The sequence below is a fragment of the Arachis hypogaea genome, chromosome 3 (genome assembly GCF_003086295.3).
Source record: "Arachis hypogaea cultivar Tifrunner chromosome 3, arahy.Tifrunner.gnm2.J5K5, whole genome shotgun sequence".
NCBI classification, from domain to species: Eukaryota; Viridiplantae; Streptophyta; class Magnoliopsida; order Fabales; family Fabaceae; genus Arachis; species Arachis hypogaea.
Genome location: NC_092038.1, coordinates 9,797,841 through 9,817,544, shown reverse-complemented (window position 1 = coordinate 9,817,544; position 19,704 = coordinate 9,797,841). Strand labels below are relative to the sequence as shown.

The 19,704-nt window shown below is 38.6% G+C and overlaps 3 protein-coding genes across 3 annotated transcripts; all 3 read left to right on the top strand.

Moving 5' to 3' along the window:
• Window positions 1-1,409: 1,409 nt before the first annotated feature.
• Window positions 1,410-3,572, top strand: LOC112789391 (equilibrative nucleotide transporter 1). Its single transcript, XM_025831258.3, has 2 exons — window positions 1,410-2,127; window positions 2,643-3,572. The coding sequence occupies exons 1-2, from the start codon at window positions 1,575-1,577 to the stop codon at window positions 3,368-3,370; spliced, it is 1,281 nt and encodes a 426-aa protein (XP_025687043.1). The 5' UTR covers window positions 1,410-1,574; the 3' UTR covers window positions 3,371-3,572.
• Window positions 3,573-4,113: 541 nt separating this feature from the next.
• Window positions 4,114-7,593, top strand: LOC114927444 (putative disease resistance RPP13-like protein 1). The gene has a single exon (XM_029297366.1). It carries the CDS (start codon window positions 4,114-4,116, stop codon window positions 7,591-7,593), a length of 3,480 nt encoding a protein of 1,159 aa, XP_029153199.1.
• Window positions 7,594-13,940: 6,347 nt separating this feature from the next.
• On the top strand, window positions 13,941-18,703 carry LOC112789390 (putative disease resistance RPP13-like protein 1). The gene has a single exon (XM_025831257.3). It carries the CDS (start codon window positions 15,000-15,002, stop codon window positions 18,477-18,479), a length of 3,480 nt encoding a protein of 1,159 aa, XP_025687042.1. The 5' UTR covers window positions 13,941-14,999; the 3' UTR covers window positions 18,480-18,703.
• The last annotated feature ends 1,001 nt before the right edge of the window (window positions 18,704-19,704 follow it).

Below are 19,704 nucleotides of genomic sequence, written 5' to 3'. Positions count from 1 at the left end.
CGCTCCACCAACCCTCCAGACCTCCCTAACGAAATAAAACATTCATGGTTGAAAACTACACTAGATAAAGCAATAATAAATGAGTAAATACGCTCCCATTTAAACTTGAACTCACTAGTATCCAAGGTTCTGTCAGAGGGCTACACGGAGACCCCAGAGACATCTAGTTGCAGCTTGGTGGCAATGCACATGGTATTTTAACCGGTCCGATTCTACCACTTGGTACTCAACACTTCTGCGAATGCTGTAGTTCTTCACACCCTGCATTACTGTATCTATGCATTTGAATATGCGGCCGACTTGAGACTCTAACCCACTGTCTAGGTTGTAATCCTCTTCCCCCGTGTTGGAAAATGTAGATTTCTCATGCATGGCGTCCAGATCCATGATATAATAGTGACTTGGTACATTTGATAATGCCGGAATCGGGTGGAAGGGGGGAGGCAAAACATAGCGCACCGCTGCCTTGACCGGCTTCTCCGGTACAAACTTCTCCTCCTCATCATCTTCAGAGGAATCACTGTCGTTGCTATTCGCAACGTACTCTTCGTCGGAGTCTTCATCACCCATGTCTATGTCTTCCACTGGACTGGCAACATGAATCAGTGGTAGTGCAAGAAGTGGGTCATCCTGCACAAAGGTCGAGTGGACAGAACTACAGCCACCAACATCACCAACCTCGGCGAAAAGCTCCATCGCTTGTTCCGCCATGATTCTCCCATAAATGTCAAATATGAGTCGCACATGCTCGTCACCCTGGAGCCAAAACAAGCAACGAAAAAATTTCGTTACCCAACGGTGCTAGCAACCTATATCCCATTCTTTCGATCTTTTTTCTCCTTAAACCACTAAGGTTGCTCAATATCAGACTTTTTAACTTGGACAACGAACTAATGCGTCGAGTGTGTAACAGTAACGGATTTTCACACTCAAATATCATCCTATTGTTACTGTTTCTCATACAACAATTGGGATATACACAGACAACCGCATATTCATTACTACTGGACATTTTGCTTTTTTTTAGAAGAAAAACGGAGGAGAAGAAGATATGAAATGCTTGTGAAGAATGCCAAAAATTACATATCCTTTTATATTTGTTGAAAATTTGTCTTATCGTATCTCGTTTACACTGTAAACGTTAGTGTAAATGAGATAAGTCATCCTACTTATTTTTGAAATAATTTTTAAAATTATTTATTTCAATAAATAAAATATTTTTTAATTTATTTAAATAAAAAATCCGCTTAAATTGTCTTAGTTTAAACTACATTTATGTCGATGTAACAAAAATTAAAGAATCTTAAAAATTAAATCTGTGATGGCTTTACATATTGATACTATTTTCCCACAAATGAGGGTAGAACTAGAACTGTTTGAATTAAAGTTAATTAATCATTTTAAATGACGAACAAAAAATATTAAAAAAAGAGCTGAAAATGGAAGTCATGTCATGCCGTATACTTGAAAACTGAAAACGACCCTCCGTTTTGGATGCAGAAGAAAAGAGTAGCATTTTTCTCTCTCTATTAAAATCCACTCTAACCCAACCAAACCCAACCCAACCCAAGAAAATGGGTTTCACCGGAGAAGAATCAAACCACGATCCAGAATCAGAATCCTCCACCCTCCTCCTCCACGACCCACCGCGAACCACCACCATCACCGCAAAATCTCCACCGAAAGACGATTACCACTTGGCATACATCATCTACTTCTCCCTCGGATTCGGTTACCTCCTTCCATGGAACGCATTCATCACAGCCGTTGATTACTTCTCCTATCTCTACCCCGATGCCAGCGTTGACCGAGTCTTCGCCGTCGTCTACATGCTCGTCGGCCTCGTCGGCCTCTTCGCCATCATCCTCTACAGCCACAAGTCAAACGCATTCGTCAGAATCACCGTCGGTTTGGCTCTCTTCGTTGTTTCCTTGCTCGTTGTTCCTCTTCTTGACGCCTTCTATGTTAAGGGTCGGGTCGGGGTATATGCCGGGTTTTACGTTACGGTTGGGGCTGTCGGGCTTTCCGGTGTGGCGGATGCGTTGGTTCAGGGGTCCATTGTTGGCTCCGCCGGTGAGCTGCCGGAGAGGTATATGCAAGCTGTCATTGCTGGCACTGCTGGTTCCGGTAAGCTCTTAGCTTCTATTTGACTTGATGGTTACTATTTATTATTATTTTTTTTCATATGGGGTTTTGTAATTTTGTAAAAAGGTTGAAGCTTTTTAGTGTTAGTACTGGTAGTACTAATGTTCTTTTGGTGGATCATAGATGCATTGTTTGCTTTGCGTGTGATATGTTCATCGAGAGAAATAGTGTTTTGTTATTCTGATGTGATGATCATTGATGCATTTGCATTTTTTATGATAGAGTTGACTAGATGCTTGGGTCTTTGGTATCTTATTTGCCTAAGGATTTATGTTCATATTAATTATGAGGGAATATAAAATAATTGAACCGATGAAATGGTGCTTGGTATGATCATAGCTCTTATTTTATGTTGGTTCTCTTTTCAGTGTCTTGGCCCCGGGATCTGAAGCATATTAATATTCTGGTTCTAGGGTTATATGCTAAATATATTAAATAATATGTGTGGAATCATTGATTTGTTCCCTTTGATTGAATGGGGTTCTGTATGCAAACAGGGGTACTTGTTTCTGTCCTGAGGATTTTCACGAAGGCTGTTTACTCACAAGATGCCTCTGGTCTACGAAAGAGTGCAAATCTCTACTTTTCTGTATCGATTGTGGTCGTGTTCGTATGCATGGTTTTCTACAATGTGGTTGACAAGCTTCCTGTTATGCAGTACTACAAGGAGCTTAAGATGCAGACTGTCACCAGGAATGAAGACAGCGTTCAGTTGACCGGATCTGTGTGGAGGTCAACTGTATGGGATGTTGTTGGAAGAATCAAGTGGTATGGATTCGGCATTGTTCTCATATATTTTGTGACTCTTGCAATTTTTCCCGGTTACATAACAGAGGATGTGCACTCTCAGCTTATCAAGGATTGGTATCCCATTCTCCTCATTACTTGCTACAATGTGTTTGATCTTGTTGGCAAGTCTCTGACTTCTTTGTACCTACTAGAAAATGGAAACATTGCCGTAGTTAGTTGCATAGTGAGATTGTTGTTCTTCCCTCTCTTCCTAGGGTGCTTGCATGGTCCAAAGTTCTTCCGCACTGAGATCCCAGTGACGATACTGACTAGCCTGTTAGGTCTTACCAATGGTTACCTGACCAGTGTGTTGATGATCTTGGCTCCTAAAATGGTAAAGTTGCAGCATGCAGAAACTGCAGGGATTGTGAGTGTATTGTTCTTAGTTATTGGTCTGGCTGCTGGGTCTGTAATAGCTTGGTTCTGGGTCATTTGATTCGATTTGTATTATTTAGGGTAATAGACTTCACTCAATCAGAAGTCAGAAATGGGGTGGATTTCCTTAACATGTTAGTTCAACATGTGAAAATTTGTACCCACCTTGTCTGTTTATAAATATTTGTCAAAGTTGTGAAAATTTGTAAACTTACAAAATTTCAGTTGAATTGTATCTGCAGGATTATTTTCTGCTTCCTCAATCTGTGGTTAGAATTTAGAAAACCTAGGCAGGAATATTTGAAAAATGTTAATTGCTATGCCTGCAAGAAATATAGGTACATTCCATAAATTAGTTCTATAATTTTGGTGTTAGTTTGTTTACAAAACGAATCTATAGGGTTTAGTTGCATTGAAGGCCATAAACTTGATGAAAAATCCTGTTACTATATTATGTTTGGCCCATAACCCGGTATTCATTTTTTCTTTTAATAAAACTATTGAGAAATGAGTGTAAAAGAATTATATCTATGAAAGAATCATTTCCATAAGCAAACAAGGTGGGTCCAGAAGACCAGAATGCATTTATAATTAATCTGCTTCTTTCATTGCAACTAATAAGAAAGTTCCTTAGTCAACTGTCTCAAAGCCCCAGTCAATTACTCTAGTCTCCAAGCACACAAGCCTTTATCCTCTCTATTTCTCAAAACAGCAAGGAGTTCTGAACACCAGAAATCAAGCAATAACCATTACATTCCTTTCCCTTGTTCAGTTTTCAATTTGTTTCAGGATATTCACGGCAACATGGTTGATATGCTTGGTTCATTTGTCTCTGCCTTCCTGCAAGTGCTGTTGGACAGAATATCTCGCCATGAGCTCATAGAGTTCTTCCGGGGCAACCATCTTGATGAGGCACTCCTAGAGAAGTTGAAGATGCTCTTGCTGTCAGTCACTTCAGTGCTTAGTGATGCTGAGGAGAAACAGTTCATTGATCCTTTGGTGAAGGATTGGGTTGATAGGCTCAGAAATGCTGCTTACGATGCTGATGATATCTTGGATGAGATTGCCACCAAAGCCTTGCTAGACAAGATGGATTCTGGTTTTCACACCACCTTGGATCAGGTAAGAGATTATGCTGCTTCTCTCAATCCTTTTGCTGAAAGAGTTAAATCGAAAGTTGAGAGGATTGTTGAGAGGTTGAAGTCTATAATAGAGCATAAAGATCTTCTTGGTCTTAAGGAAGGTGGTGTAGGTACTAGATCACTTTCATTAGTTTCTGCTACGACTTCTTTGGTGGATGAAACTAGAGTTTATGGTAGGAGTGATGATAAGGAGAAGATTATCGATTTTCTGCTTTCGGGAGAATCGAATGGAGAAGGGGTGCCTGTGGCTGCAATTGTTGGGATGGGAGGGGTAGGAAAGACCACTCTTGCTCAGGTTTTATTCAATGACATAAGGGTGAGGAACCATTTTCAGTTAAGATCATGGGCCTCTGTTTCGGAGACATCTGATGTGTCTGAAATAACCAAGAAAGTTTTTCATTCCTTGACTTTGTCGCATTCAAACATCATAGACTTAAATGTACTCCAAATCAAGCTCAAAAAGAGATTATCAGGACAAAAGTTTTTACTTGTTTTGGATGGGTTTTGGAATGAAAACTTTCTTGATTGGGACATCTTCCAAATGCCTTTTTTATTAGGAAGTTGGGGAAGTAGAATTATTGTCACCACACGCAGTCAAACTGTTGCAATGGCAATTCGTGCTGATTTAACTCATTCTCTATCGCCTCTATCACGTGATTATGCTTGGAAGTTGTTCTCAACTCATGCTTTCAAGTGTGGGAACTCAGATGAGAGCCCTGTATTAGCAGAAATTGGCCAGAAAATATTGAAAAAATGCAATGGCCTCCCTCTAGCCGTAAAAGTATTGGGGAGTCTTCTCCGTTCTAAAGATGATGCCGACGAATGGGAAAGAATATCCAATAGTCAGATATGGGAGTTACCAAGTGTCAGAAGTAGCATACTTCCTGCTTTGAGATTGAGTTATAGTCATCTTCCGTCGCAGTTGAAGCGATGCTTTACTTATTGCTCCATCTTCCCCAAAGGCTATGAAGTAAAAAAATGGGACTTGATCTATTTATGGATGGCTGAAGGCATTCTGCCACGACCAGAACCCGAGAAGCAAATGGAAGATGTAGGCGATGAATGCTTCCGAGAGCTACTATCGAGGTCATTCTTTCATCAGACCACTCACCACGAGTTGCGCTTTGTGATGCATGATCTTATCAATGACTTGGCACAGTATGTGGCAGGAGATTTTTGTTACAAGCTAGAGGATGGTAATCCAAGCAAAACTACAAGTTTGGCTCGTCATTTATCATATTTTCAAGGCATATATGATGCCCCTGAAAAATTTGAGTCCTTCTCTGAATTTCAGCAGCTTAGGACTTTCTTACCATTCAAATTCTCACCCTTTGGCTGCACGTCTTCGATTACCAGTATGGTTTCAGTTCTGTTACCGAAATTGAAGCGCCTGCGTGTGCTCTCTCTGTCATACTATCCAATTACCAAATTGCCAAATTCAGTTGGAAACTTGATGCATCTACGGTACTTGAATCTTGCCTACACTGAAATTGACCATCTTCCTGATTCTGTCAGCACTCTGTATAACTTGGAGATATTGCTTTTGTCTGGCTGTCATCGTCTCAACAAGTTACCGGCAAACATGTTCAGGCTTGTTAATTTGCGTCATCTTGACATTAGTGGATGCAGTGTAACTGAGATGCCGGAAAAGTTCGGTAGACTAAAATCTCTTCAAGTGTTGACTAATTTTGTTGTGAGTGGCAGCAGGGGATCTAAAATTAGTGAATTGGGGGAGCTGTCGGAACTTCATGGAGCATTGTTAATTGCAAACTTGCAGAATGTAGCTGATGCAAGAGAAGCTTCCAATGCCAGCTTGAAGAGCAAGAAATATCTTCATGAGCTAGAGTTCAAATGGACAACTACAAATCATAGTTTACAAAGTGAAGCTGATATACTCAACAAGTTAGAGCCACATCAGAATGTGAAAAGGCTGAAGATTCAGAATTTTGGTGGAAGTAAGTTGCCAAATTGGCTGGAGAGCTCTGCATTCTCTAGCATGGTGTTTCTACAGCTTGCAGACTGCCAGAATTGTTCGTCATTGCCATCACTTGGACAACTTCCTTCCCTCGAAGAACTATATATCGAAAGAATGAAAGGTCTACAAAAGGTTGGTCTTGAATTCTATGGCAATGGAAATGAGCCATTCAAATCCTTGAAAGTAATGAAGTTCGAGGACATGCCAGATTGGGAAGAGTGGTCAGCAAGCAATCTTGAACAGCGTGCAGGATTCCCTTTGCTTCAAGAGCTTCATATAAAGAGTTGTCCGAAATTGACTGGACAATTACCATATCAACTTCCTCTCTTAAATAAATTAGTGATCACTGCATGCCAAGCTCTCACAAACTCATCGTCACGGGTTCCGAAATTGAGAGAATTCGAGCTCATTAATTGCGATGCATTGATTTCATTGTCTGAGGAAATGATGCAGGGAAATGAATGTCTGGAAGCCATGACCATAAGCAATTGTTCATCTTTGGTCAACATCTCCAGGGAAGGCCTACCAAGTAGTCTTAGATCACTTGAGATCTATGAATGCAGAAATTTACAGCTATTCCATCCTCCAAGTGTGATGCAGGTGTCCCAAAATTACCTTGCTCTTGAGCGATTACACTTGCAGCGTTGCTGTGATTCTCTCGTCTCATTTCCATTGTCCCTCTTCAACAAACTTGAAGATCTTCGTGTACATGACTGTGGCATTCTTGATGTGATTTCTTCTGCTCCAAATAGTCTCCCGTATCTTCGGAAATTGAAACTGAAGGACTGCTCCAAACTAGTTTCATTTCCCGAAGGAGGATTGCCTGCTCCGAAACTCGAGTCGCTTTCTATCAGCAACTGTGCTAAGCTCTTACCTGAGGCTGCATGGGGTCTTCAGGCAATGACATCACTCACTTCCCTTCACATCAGTGGACTTCCTAGTCTCACTTCTCTAGATCACACTGGAATTCAGTACATGGTATCTCTCAAGATTCTCAAGATTAAAGCTTGTCATAAGCTTGCATCTCTACCTTTAGAAACACTTGTTCGTTCCCTTTCTCATCTTACCATCAGAGCATGTCCATTGTTAAAAGTTTGCTGTGAGAATGATACTGGGGAATACTGGAGCTTGGTTTCTCGCATACCCTTCAGAGTCATTGAAGATTAGATAACAAGCATTCAGATAGTAATTAGCTTATTATATTAAGTTCACTGCTTAATTGTACGGTCATGTTTGTAAAGTTCATGTTCATTCAGAATTGTTCATTTATTTTAGCCCATTTACTATTTTAGCGTCCTATGAGGGAATTGATCACCTTTTAGAAGGATCCTCTAAAGTGAGGAAAATGTGAAGTATAAAGAAATTAATCACCATTGAAATTGTGACTTCTATTATGGGTGAGTTTTACTATCTTGATTTAAGGATGATTAAACTCTCACTTTTTTATTTTAGAGAAGTTTAATCCGATCACAAATTCATAGGTGAGTAGTATGATATGAAGAGACGATTGCCGCCCATATTATGCGTCAAACCTGTTATGCTAATGTGTATTTTATCCATTACCATTTCAAAGGTTAAGCCAATGGTATCAATTTTGAGTTTATTGCTATGTGCTAACAGAATATCAAAGTTTTACACTACGATTTGATGATTTGATGCTTGTTTTTGTAAGAATTTTAACATAATGGATAACTGAGTCAAATGTTATACTGATATCATAAAACATCTGCATTAATGAAAGAATATCCAACAATCCATGGCGGAGATTTAAAAATATTTTTGATGGGGCTAAAATTTTAACATAAAAAATACATATTAGAGTTTGAAACAAAATTTATAATAAAATACATATTTATATAAAAACAAAATTTATAAATACAACACTTTTTAGAGTCTTCGTCACAAAGATAATAAATAAATAATTTTATAGATAAATATTTTAAAATACTTTAAAACAGTACCTTTGAGTTTTAAATGGATCAAAATATTTAATAATAAATTAGAATTAAATTTTTATAGTTAGAATGATAGATACTTAAAATTATAATATTTATTGAATATTGAATATATTTTTTAGAAAAAATTTAATTAAGAAACTAACAAGGCATAAATAATACAAAATTCATTGGATATAAAAGAATTATTCAATTTCTTAGAGATGATATGGAAAAATATAGTTACTTAAAATTTAGTTTGGAAGATTAAAACTTTAAAAGTTGTAATTTGTAAAAATTTTTATTAGTCTACACCAATAAAATAATACCAATACTTAAAAAATATTTTAATATTTTTTTTGCAAAAAAATTAGAATAAAACCAATAAGACATAAAATAGCATTAAAAAATAAACTAATTATTATAATGATTATAATTATGAGTTTTGCTGTATCAATGACTTTACAAAAATCCATTCTAATTAGTACATTACTCCAACTAATTTGAGAAAAAATAATAAAAATAAAAGAGTTAAGACTTGAGCACATGATACTTAGTATGGCATATAAAAGTTTAGCCAACTAAACTCTAACCATATTCTATATATATGATATTGTTACTAAAGTTTTTATAAAAATTTTGAGGGGACTATGGCCCCATTATCTATATTAAGCTCCTATTATGAAAACCTGAAAAGTATGAGTGTTGAAAGTTCACGATGAAAGGAAACTTTGTGCCTATAAAATACAATGCCATTTAGAAATGCTTTAAAGTTTAAAGTGCAACTGCATGAAATGTTTAATTGAAGAAAGGCGATTTTTATGAACAATATATCACTCACTATATGGATGTTTTAATATTGAGATAATATGTATTATCAAGTTAAACAGTAGTGTTGTACTTATACAATAATGAAAAATTATATTAAAAAAACATAAAACTACTCCTTGTTAATTTTATGAAATAATTTGGAGTTGGTTTAGTGAATTATAAATCTGAATTGTATAACAAGAATAGAAAGGGATAGGATTGATGAAGAAATACTTTAGGTAAATAATTGAAAAAATTTGATAAATATATAATTGATAAGCTAAAAAGAGAATATAAAGATATTTTGAGATTAAGTATTTTTTAGAGTAAAAAACGTAAACAAGCTAAAGGGAAAACAATTTTACACAAATAAGCCAAAGCAAAATCTAATTCATCAATCAACCAAAGCACATTTCTATGTAGTTTGAACTCACTTTCCACGTAATTCAAATCAAATAGGTTCGAATTACACATTGTAATCCATAGCCACATAATTCGAACCAATCTGGTTCGAACTATAACTTCCTAATTCGAACCAATAAGGTTCGAATTACACTCCTCAAGTAATTCGAACCATCTTGGTTCGAATTACACAGACCATATTTCGTACTAGGCTGGTTCGAATTAGTGAGAACCACACCTGTATATATATGGTGTGAACGTGAGTTGCTATCATTAGAGGGGGGTAAGATGGCTAGTGAGGAGAGTTTCATAGTGTTGGTTCACCACAGAGGATCCATTAAGAAGAAAACTCGTTCCGGTGTGAAGTTCACTGATAAGGATCCTCTCTGTATTATCGTCAGGCCTACGACGAGGTATGAGGACCTTGTTAGCTCTGTACTGCTGAAACTTGGTCTAGAAGGTGTGAAACGGGTTAAGAAGTTTTTTTTATTGAATTCCAATCACAGTGCTCCAGGAAATCGTAAAGTACGATTGTTTCACGATCAGGAGTGATGAGGACTTGCAGGTCATGTTTCATTGTCGCCGGCAGTTTCTAGAGGTGAGGACACTAGAACTGTTGGCAAAGTTGGTTGACGCGGTGTCCAGCTTGGGGGTTCGAACCGGAATACCACCACTTTAGCCACGGTAGCCGGTTCTAGCTCCAGACCTGCCGTTGCATCTTCCTCCATCCCTGCGTACGAGCTACCCGTCCAACCTGTCGCCTCCCCTTCGTTCGCTGTTGATCTCAACGGCAGTGTAGGCGACGAGGTCGGAGAAGAGGAATATCTACGGTCCTCTTTACAGTGTGCTGCACCGGCTGGGGTTGGAGATGGATTCTTGGATGATCTAGAGGACGATGATGTCGAGCCGGATACGATTGCTGATGACAGTGGCGATGATGTTGGAGCAAGTGAGCCTGCTGGGGCGGGTGGTGGTTCTAACTCTGGCACGCAGCAGTACCCTCCACATTTTTCCTCTTTGGACTTGGATGCCATGAGGCAGGAGGGGGTTCTTGGGCAGCCGGCTGGATTTGGCACTAGAGATGCTGAAGGGTCTGTAGGTCTGACAGAGTTTCAGGTTGGTCAACAATTTCCGAATAAAGAAGAGGCCCTGTTAAGTGTCAAGACTTATAGCATCCGTCGAGGGGTACAGTACAAGGTCGTGGAGTCTCACTATCGCCGGTATGTGGGCAAGTGTTCTGAGTTCGGCAATGGGTGCACATGGTTGATTCGGCTTAGTCTCCGACAGCACAATGGACTTTGGGAGGTCAAACGTTACAACGGACCGCATACTTGTCTCGCCACCTCCATTTTCAGCGACCACAGGAGTTTGGATTACCATGTGATATCGGCATTCATTATGCCAATGGTTAGGGCTGATGCATCCGTCAGCATCAAGGTGCTCCTAAATGTCACCGCCGCACACTTTGGGTTTAGGCCAACTTACAGGAGGGTCTGGTTGGCGAAGCAGAAGGCTGTTGCCTTCATCTATGGTGACTGGGATGAGTCGTACAACGAGCTGCCAAGGTGGGTGTTAGGAGTCCAGTTGACGATGCTTGGTACTGTTGCAGTCGTAAGGACGAGCCCTGTTCGTGTCGGTGGACAGTTGGACGAGTCTCGAGCTTATTTTCACAGACTATTCTGGACGTTTCTACTGTGTATCGAGGTATTCCGTCATTGCAAGCTCCTAGTTAGTATTGACGGCACCCATCTGTATGGCAAGTATGGGGAACGTTGCTTGTCACGATTGCACAGGACGGGAACTCCAACATACTCCCTGTTGCATTCGCGTTAGTCGAGGGTGAGAATGCTGAGTCGTGGTCCTTCTTTCTCTCCCACCTGCGTGAGCATGTGACACCGCAGCCGGGTCTGCTGGTTATCTCGAACAGGCATAACGGCATCAAGGCCGCGCTTGAGGCTCCTGACAGAGGCTGGTTACCTCCATCTACATACCGGGCATTCTGCATTCGACATGTTGTGACAAATTTCGCCCTCACCTTCAAGGGCAAAGACGCAAGGAGGCTACTTGTGAATGCGGCGTACGCTAAGACCGAGGTCGAGTTCCATTACTGGTTTGATATTCTTAGGTTCGAAGACCCGGCGATGTGTGACTGGGCAAACCGGATTGAGTATTCGTTGTGGACACAGCATTGTGATGAGGGGCGTAGATTCAGACACATGACGACGAATATATCTGAGTGTGTGAACTCGATCCTCAAGGGTGTCAAAAACCTTTCGGTGTGCTCGCTAGTGAAGGCAACATACGGAAGGTTGGCCGAATTATTTGTTTGCAAAGGGAGAGAAGCTGAGGCGCAGATGGGAACCAGACAACAATTTAGTCAGTACTTGCTGAAGTGTATAGAGGCCAACTTGAAGACGGCTAGGTGCTTCACGGTTATTGTGTACGACAGGGATAACTCCGAGTTCACCGTTGCAGAGACAACTCCTACTGGTTCTTTCTCACTGGGTAGCTACAGAGTCTCGCTTGCATCTCACACATGTGACTGCGGATACTTCCAGGCACTTCATTTCCCAAGGAGGCTATTTGTGAATGCGGCGTACGCTAAGACCGAGGTCAAGTTCCATTACTGGTTTGATATTCTTAGGTTCGAAGACCCGGCGATGTGTGACTGGACAAACCGGATTGAGTATTCGTTGTGGACACAGCATTGTGATGAGGGGCGTAGATTCAGACACATGACGACGAATATATCTGAGTGTGTGAACTCGATCCTCAAGGGTGTCAAAAACCTTTCGGTGTGCTCGCTAGTGAAGGCAACATACGGAAGGTTGGCCGAATTATTTGTTTGCAAAGGGAGAGAAGCTGAGGCGCAGATGGGAACCAGACAACAATTTAGTCGGTACTTGCTGAAGTGTATAGAGGCCAACTTGAAGACGGCTAGGTGCTTCACGGTTATTGTGTACGACAGGGATAACTCCGAGTTCACCGTTGCAGAGACAACTCCTACTGGTTCTTTCTCACTGGGTAGCTACAGAGTCTCGCTTGCATCTCACACATGTGACTGCGGATACTTCCAGGCACTTCATTTCCCGTGTCCCCATGCACTGGCATGCTGTGCCTACTCACGGCTTACATGGGAGCCTTACGTCCACCAGGTGTATCGTCTTAGTTCGGTCTTCAGTGTGTATCAGATGGGTTTCACACCTCCCATTCCGGAGGGTTTCTGGCCACCATATGACGGGCCGACTGTCATCCCTGACCCCAATAAGAGGCGTGCGAGAGAGGGTCGTCTGAGGTCCACTCGGATACGGACCAATATGGACGAGGCAGATCCGAACCGGCCAAAGAGATGTGGGCTTTGTCGGCAGCCCAGCCACACACGTCGGAGTTGCCCACAGCTCGGAGGAGCAGAGCACACACGGGAACATGATTAGGTGTATTGGTGGCTTTGGTACTTTTGTTATTTCAATTTCGCGTTTAGATTCCACTATTATCGGTTTTCTTACTTGTAGTTGGTGACTGATAGAATTTGTTAACGTTAGTGCGATGTACTTTGAATGTGATTTTAGTTAATGAATATATTCTGTCTCCGCGGTTTTAAACGAAATGTATGTCTAATGCACACCGGAATAAATAACTGTACGAGCTTTATTAAGACATGATGCGAAAACTATGTTCGTAACTTAAATTGCTGTGTGGAACGAATTCTGAGTAATTCGAACCATGTTGGTTCGAACTACATAGAAATACTTTGGTTGATTGATGAATCAGATTTTGCTTTAGCTTATTTGTGTCAAATTGTTCTCTCCTTGGCTTGTTTACGTTTTTTACCCTATTTTTTATTGATATAATAAATTTTATTATGGCCTATTTATATAATATAAGTAATTTAAAATTTTTAAATAATTTTTTTAGATATTTTCAAATACTATTTTAGTAGATATTTTCAGTACTTAAATTTATTTATTTTATTTTTAGATAAATTATATAGTACCGAAAATTTAAATGGTTGAAAAAAATAACCTTCAAAAAAATATAAATGATAAATAAATCTTGAAAAATTAAAAAATTTGATAAAAATAATTAGATATTAAATAAATATTCATACAAAAAGATTTAAAGGTCAAATTTCGATGGAATTTTTTTCAAACATAAAAAAATAAAATTTTTTAGCTCATAATTTTATACTAAGTGAATTTTTTTAAAAAATGAGCCTTCTCTTATTTTTATAATAATCAATTGTTAAGTAAAATTAAATCAAGTTGTATGTAAATAACAAAATTTAAAAAGTTAAAGGCATAATTTAATTTGAATTTAAAATGATTATAAATTTATGGTTCATCATCAAGACTTTAAATTTTTGTACTATCAATTTATACAAGTTGAATTTAACATAGAAAACTCCACAACTTTCATCCGCATGTATTATAATCAATTTGGTGTCACCGCCATTATCAAATTACAAGCAGAGTTAAATCCAAAGTTCTTCCGCACTGAGATCCCAGTGACGATACTGACTAGCCTGTTAGGTCTTACCAATGGTTACCTGACCAGTGTGTTGATGATCTTGGCTCCTAAAATGGTAAAGTTGCAGCATGCAGAAACTGCAGGGATTGTGAGTGTATTGTTCTTAGTTATTGGTCTGGCTGCTGGGTCTGTAATAGCTTGGTTCTGGGTCATTTGATTCGATTTGTATTATTTAGGGTAATAGACTTCACTCAATCAGAAGTCAGAAATGGGGTGGATTTCCTTAACATGTTAGTTCAACATGTGAAAATTTGTACCCACCTTGTCTGTTTATAAATATTTGTCAAAGTTGTGAAAATTTGTAAACTTACAAAATTTCAGTTGAATTGTATCTGCAGGATTATTTTCTGCTTCCTCAATCTGTGGTTAGAATTTAGAAAACCTAGGCAGGAATATTTGAAAAATGTTAATTGCTATGCCTGCAAGAAATATAGGTACATTCCATAAATTAGTTCTATAATTTTGGTGTTAGTTTGTTTACAAAACGAATCTATAGGGTTTAGTTGCATTGAAGGCCATAAACTTGATGAAAAATCCTGTTACTATATTATGTTTGGCCCATAACCCGGTATTCATTTTTTCTTTTAATAAAACTATTGAGAAATGAGTGTAAAAGAATTATATCTATGAAAGAATCATTTCCATAAGCAAACAAGGTGGGTCCAGAAGACCAGAATGCATTTATAATTAATCTGCTTCTTTCATTGCAACTAATAAGAAAGTTCCTTAGTCAACTGTCTCAAAGCCCCAGTCAATTACTCTAGTCTCCAAGCACACAAGCCTTTATCCTCTCTATTTCTCAAAACAGCAAGGAGTTCTGAACACCAGAAATCAAGCAATAACCATTACATTCCTTTCCCTTGTTCAGTTTTCAATTTGTTTCAGGATATTCACGGCAACATGGTTGATATGCTTGGTTCATTTGTCTCTGCCTTCCTGCAAGTGCTGTTGGACAGAATATCTCGCCATGAGCTCATAGAGTTCTTCCGGGGCAACCATCTTGATGAGGCACTCCTAGAGAAGTTGAAGATGCTCTTGCTGTCAGTCACTTCAGTGCTTAGTGATGCTGAGGAGAAACAGTTCATTGATCCTTTGGTGAAGGATTGGGTTGATAGGCTCAGAAATGCTGCTTACGATGCTGATGATATCTTGGATGAGATTGCCACCAAAGCCTTGCTAGACAAGATGGATTCTGGTTTTCACACCACCTTGGATCAGGTAAGAGATTATGCTGCTTCTCTCAATCCTTTTGCTGAAAGAGTTAAATCGAAAGTTGAGAGGATTGTTGAGAGGTTGAAGTCTATAATAGAGCATAAAGATCTTCTTGGTCTTAAGGAAGGTGGTGTAGGTACTAGATCACTTTCATTAGTTTCTGCTACGACTTCTTTGGTGGATGAAACTAGAGTTTATGGTAGGAGTGATGATAAGGAGAAGATTATCGATTTTCTGCTTTCGGGAGAATCGAATGGAGAAGGGGTGCCTGTGGCTGCAATTGTTGGGATGGGAGGGGTAGGAAAGACCACTCTTGCTCAGGTTTTATTCAATGACATAAGGGTGAGGAACCATTTTCAGTTAAGATCATGGGCCTCTGTTTCGGAGACATCTGATGTGTCTGAAATAACCAAGAAAGTTTTTCATTCCTTGACTTTGTCGCATTCAAACATCATAGACTTAAATGTACTCCAAATCAAGCTCAAAAAGAGATTATCAGGACAAAAGTTTTTACTTGTTTTGGATGGGTTTTGGAATGAAAACTTTCTTGATTGGGACATCTTCCAAATGCCTTTTTTATTAGGAAGTTGGGGAAGTAGAATTATTGTCACCACACGCAGTCAAACTGTTGCAATGGCAATTCGTGCTGATTTAACTCATTCTCTATCGCCTCTATCACGTGATTATGCTTGGAAGTTGTTCTCAACTCATGCTTTCAAGTGTGGGAACTCAGATGAGAGCCCTGTATTAGCAGAAATTGGCCAGAAAATATTGAAAAAATGCAATGGCCTCCCTCTAGCCGTAAAAGTATTGGGGAGTCTTCTCCGTTCTAAAGATGATGCCGACGAATGGGAAAGAATATCCAATAGTCAGATATGGGAGTTACCAAGTGTCAGAAGTAGCATACTTCCTGCTTTGAGATTGAGTTATAGTCATCTTCCGTCGCAGTTGAAGCGATGCTTTACTTATTGCTCCATCTTCCCCAAAGGCTATGAAGTAAAAAAATGGGACTTGATCTATTTATGGATGGCTGAAGGCATTCTGCCACGACCAGAACCCGAGAAGCAAATGGAAGATGTAGGCGATGAATGCTTCCGAGAGCTACTATCGAGGTCATTCTTTCATCAGACCACTCACCACGAGTTGCGCTTTGTGATGCATGATCTTATCAATGACTTGGCACAGTATGTGGCAGGAGATTTTTGTTACAAGCTAGAGGATGGTAATCCAAGCAAAACTACAAGTTTGGCTCGTCATTTATCATATTTTCAAGGCATATATGATGCCCCTGAAAAATTTGAGTCCTTCTCTGAATTTCAGCAGCTTAGGACTTTCTTACCATTCAAATTCTCACCCTTTGGCTGCACGTCTTCGATTACCAGTATGGTTTCAGTTCTGTTACCGAAATTGAAGCGCCTGCGTGTGCTCTCTCTGTCATACTATCCAATTACCAAATTGCCAAATTCAGTTGGAAACTTGATGCATCTACGGTACTTGAATCTTGCCTACACTGAAATTGACCATCTTCCTGATTCTGTCAGCACTCTGTATAACTTGGAGATATTGCTTTTGTCTGGCTGTCATCGTCTCAACAAGTTACCGGCAAACATGTTCAGGCTTGTTAATTTGCGTCATCTTGACATTAGTGGATGCAGTGTAACTGAGATGCCGGAAAAGTTCGGTAGACTAAAATCTCTTCAAGTGTTGACTAATTTTGTTGTGAGTGGCAGCAGGGGATCTAAAATTAGTGAATTGGGGGAGCTGTCGGAACTTCATGGAGCATTGTTAATTGCAAACTTGCAGAATGTAGCTGATGCAAGAGAAGCTTCCAATGCCAGCTTGAAGAGCAAGAAATATCTTCATGAGCTAGAGTTCAAATGGACAACTACAAATCATAGTTTACAAAGTGAAGCTGATATACTCAACAAGTTAGAGCCACATCAGAATGTGAAAAGGCTGAAGATTCAGAATTTTGGTGGAAGTAAGTTGCCAAATTGGCTGGAGAGCTCTGCATTCTCTAGCATGGTGTTTCTACAGCTTGCAGACTGCCAGAATTGTTCGTCATTGCCATCACTTGGACAACTTCCTTCCCTCGAAGAACTATATATCGAAAGAATGAAAGGTCTACAAAAGGTTGGTCTTGAATTCTATGGCAATGGAAATGAGCCATTCAAATCCTTGAAAGTAATGAAGTTCGAGGACATGCCAGATTGGGAAGAGTGGTCAGCAAGCAATCTTGAACAGCGTGCAGGATTCCCTTTGCTTCAAGAGCTTCATATAAAGAGTTGTCCGAAATTGACTGGACAATTACCATATCAACTTCCTCTCTTAAATAAATTAGTGATCACTGCATGCCAAGCTCTCACAAACTCATCGTCACGGGTTCCGAAATTGAGAGAATTCGAGCTCATTAATTGCGATGCATTGATTTCATTGTCTGAGGAAATGATGCAGGGAAATGAATGTCTGGAAGCCATGACCATAAGCAATTGTTCATCTTTGGTCAACATCTCCAGGGAAGGCCTACCAAGTAGTCTTAGATCACTTGAGATCTATGAATGCAGAAATTTACAGCTATTCCATCCTCCAAGTGTGATGCAGGTGTCCCAAAATTACCTTGCTCTTGAGCGATTACACTTGCAGCGTTGCTGTGATTCTCTCGTCTCATTTCCATTGTCCCTCTTCAACAAACTTGAAGATCTTCGTGTACATGACTGTGGCATTCTTGATGTGATTTCTTCTGCTCCAAATAGTCTCCCGTATCTTCGGAAATTGAAACTGAAGGACTGCTCCAAACTAGTTTCATTTCCCGAAGGAGGATTGCCTGCTCCGAAACTCGAGTCGCTTTCTATCAGCAACTGTGCTAAGCTCTTACCTGAGGCTGCATGGGGTCTTCAGGCAATGACATCACTCACTTCCCTTCACATCAGTGGACTTCCTAGTCTCACTTCTCTAGATCACACTGGAATTCAGTACATGGTATCTCTCAAGATTCTCAAGATTAAAGCTTGTCATAAGCTTGCATCTCTACCTTTAGAAACACTTGTTCGTTCCCTTTCTCATCTTACCATCAGAGCATGTCCATTGTTAAAAGTTTGCTGTGAGAATGATACTGGGGAATACTGGAGCTTGGTTTCTCGCATACCCTTCAGAGTCATTGAAGATTAGATAACAAGCATTCAGATAGTAATTAGCTTATTATATTAAGTTCACTGCTTAATTGTACGGTCATGTTTGTAAAGTTCATGTTCATTCAGAATTGTTCATTTATTTTAGCCCATTTACTATTTTAGCGTCCTATGAGGGAATTGATCACCTTTTAGAAGGATCCTCTAAAGTGAGGAAAATGTGAAGTATAAAGAAATTAATCACCATTGAAATTGTGACTTCTATTATGGGTGAGTTTTACTATCTTGATTTAAGGATGATTAAACTCTCACTTTTTTATTTTAGAGAAGTTTAATCCGATCACAAATTCATAGGTGAGTAGTATGATATGAAGAGACGATTGCCGCCCATATTATGCGTCAAACCTGTTATGCTAATGTGTATTTTATCCATTACCATTTCAAAGGTTAAGCCAATGGTATCAATTTTGAGTTTATTGCTATGTGCTAACAGAATATCAAAGTTTTACACTACGATTTGATGATTTGATGCTTGTTTTTGTAAGAATTTTAACATAATGGATAACTGAGTCAAATGTTATACTGATATCATAAAACATCTGCATTAATGAAAGAATATCCAACAATCCATGGCGGAGATTTAAAAATATTTTTGATGGGGCTAAAATTTTAACATAAAAAATACATATTAGAGTTTGAAACAAAATTTATAATAAAATACATATTTATATAAAAACAAAATTTATAAATACAACACTTTTTAGAGTCTTCGTCACAAAGATAATAAATAAATAATTTTATAGATAAATATTTTAAAATACTTTAAAACAGTACCTTTGAGTTTTAAATGGATCAAAATATTTAATAATAAATTAGAATTAAATTTTTTATAGTTAGAATGATAGATACTTAAAATTATAATATTTATTGAATATTGAATATATTTTTTAGAAAAAATTTAATTAAGAAACTAACAAGGCATAAATAATACAAAATTCATTGGATATAAAAGAATTATTCAATTTCTTAGAGATGATATGGAAAAATATAGTTACTTAAAATTTAGTTTGGAAGATTAAAACTTTAAAAGTTGTAATTTGTAAAAATTTTTATTAGTCTACACCAATAAAATAATACCAATACTTAAAAAATATTTTAATATTTTTTTTGCAAAAAAATTAGAATAAAACCAATAAGACATAAAATAGCATTAAAAAATAAACTAATTATTATAATGATTATAATTATGAGTTTTGCTGTATCAA

Bases quoted from the DNA above. Each gene is read 5' to 3' on its own strand.
- LOC112789391 (XM_025831258.3), top strand. From the start codon at position 1,575: ATGGGTTTCACCGGAGAAGAATCAAACCACGATCCAGAATCAGAATCC. The intron at 2,128-2,642 runs GTAAGCTCTTAG...GTATGCAAACAG, and splicing joins TGCTGGCACTGCTGGTTCCG to GGGTACTTGTTTCTGTCCTG.
- LOC114927444 (XM_029297366.1), top strand. From the start codon at position 4,114: ATGGTTGATATGCTTGGTTCATTTGTCTCTGCCTTCCTGCAAGTGCTG.
- LOC112789390 (XM_025831257.3), top strand. From the start codon at position 15,000: ATGGTTGATATGCTTGGTTCATTTGTCTCTGCCTTCCTGCAAGTGCTG.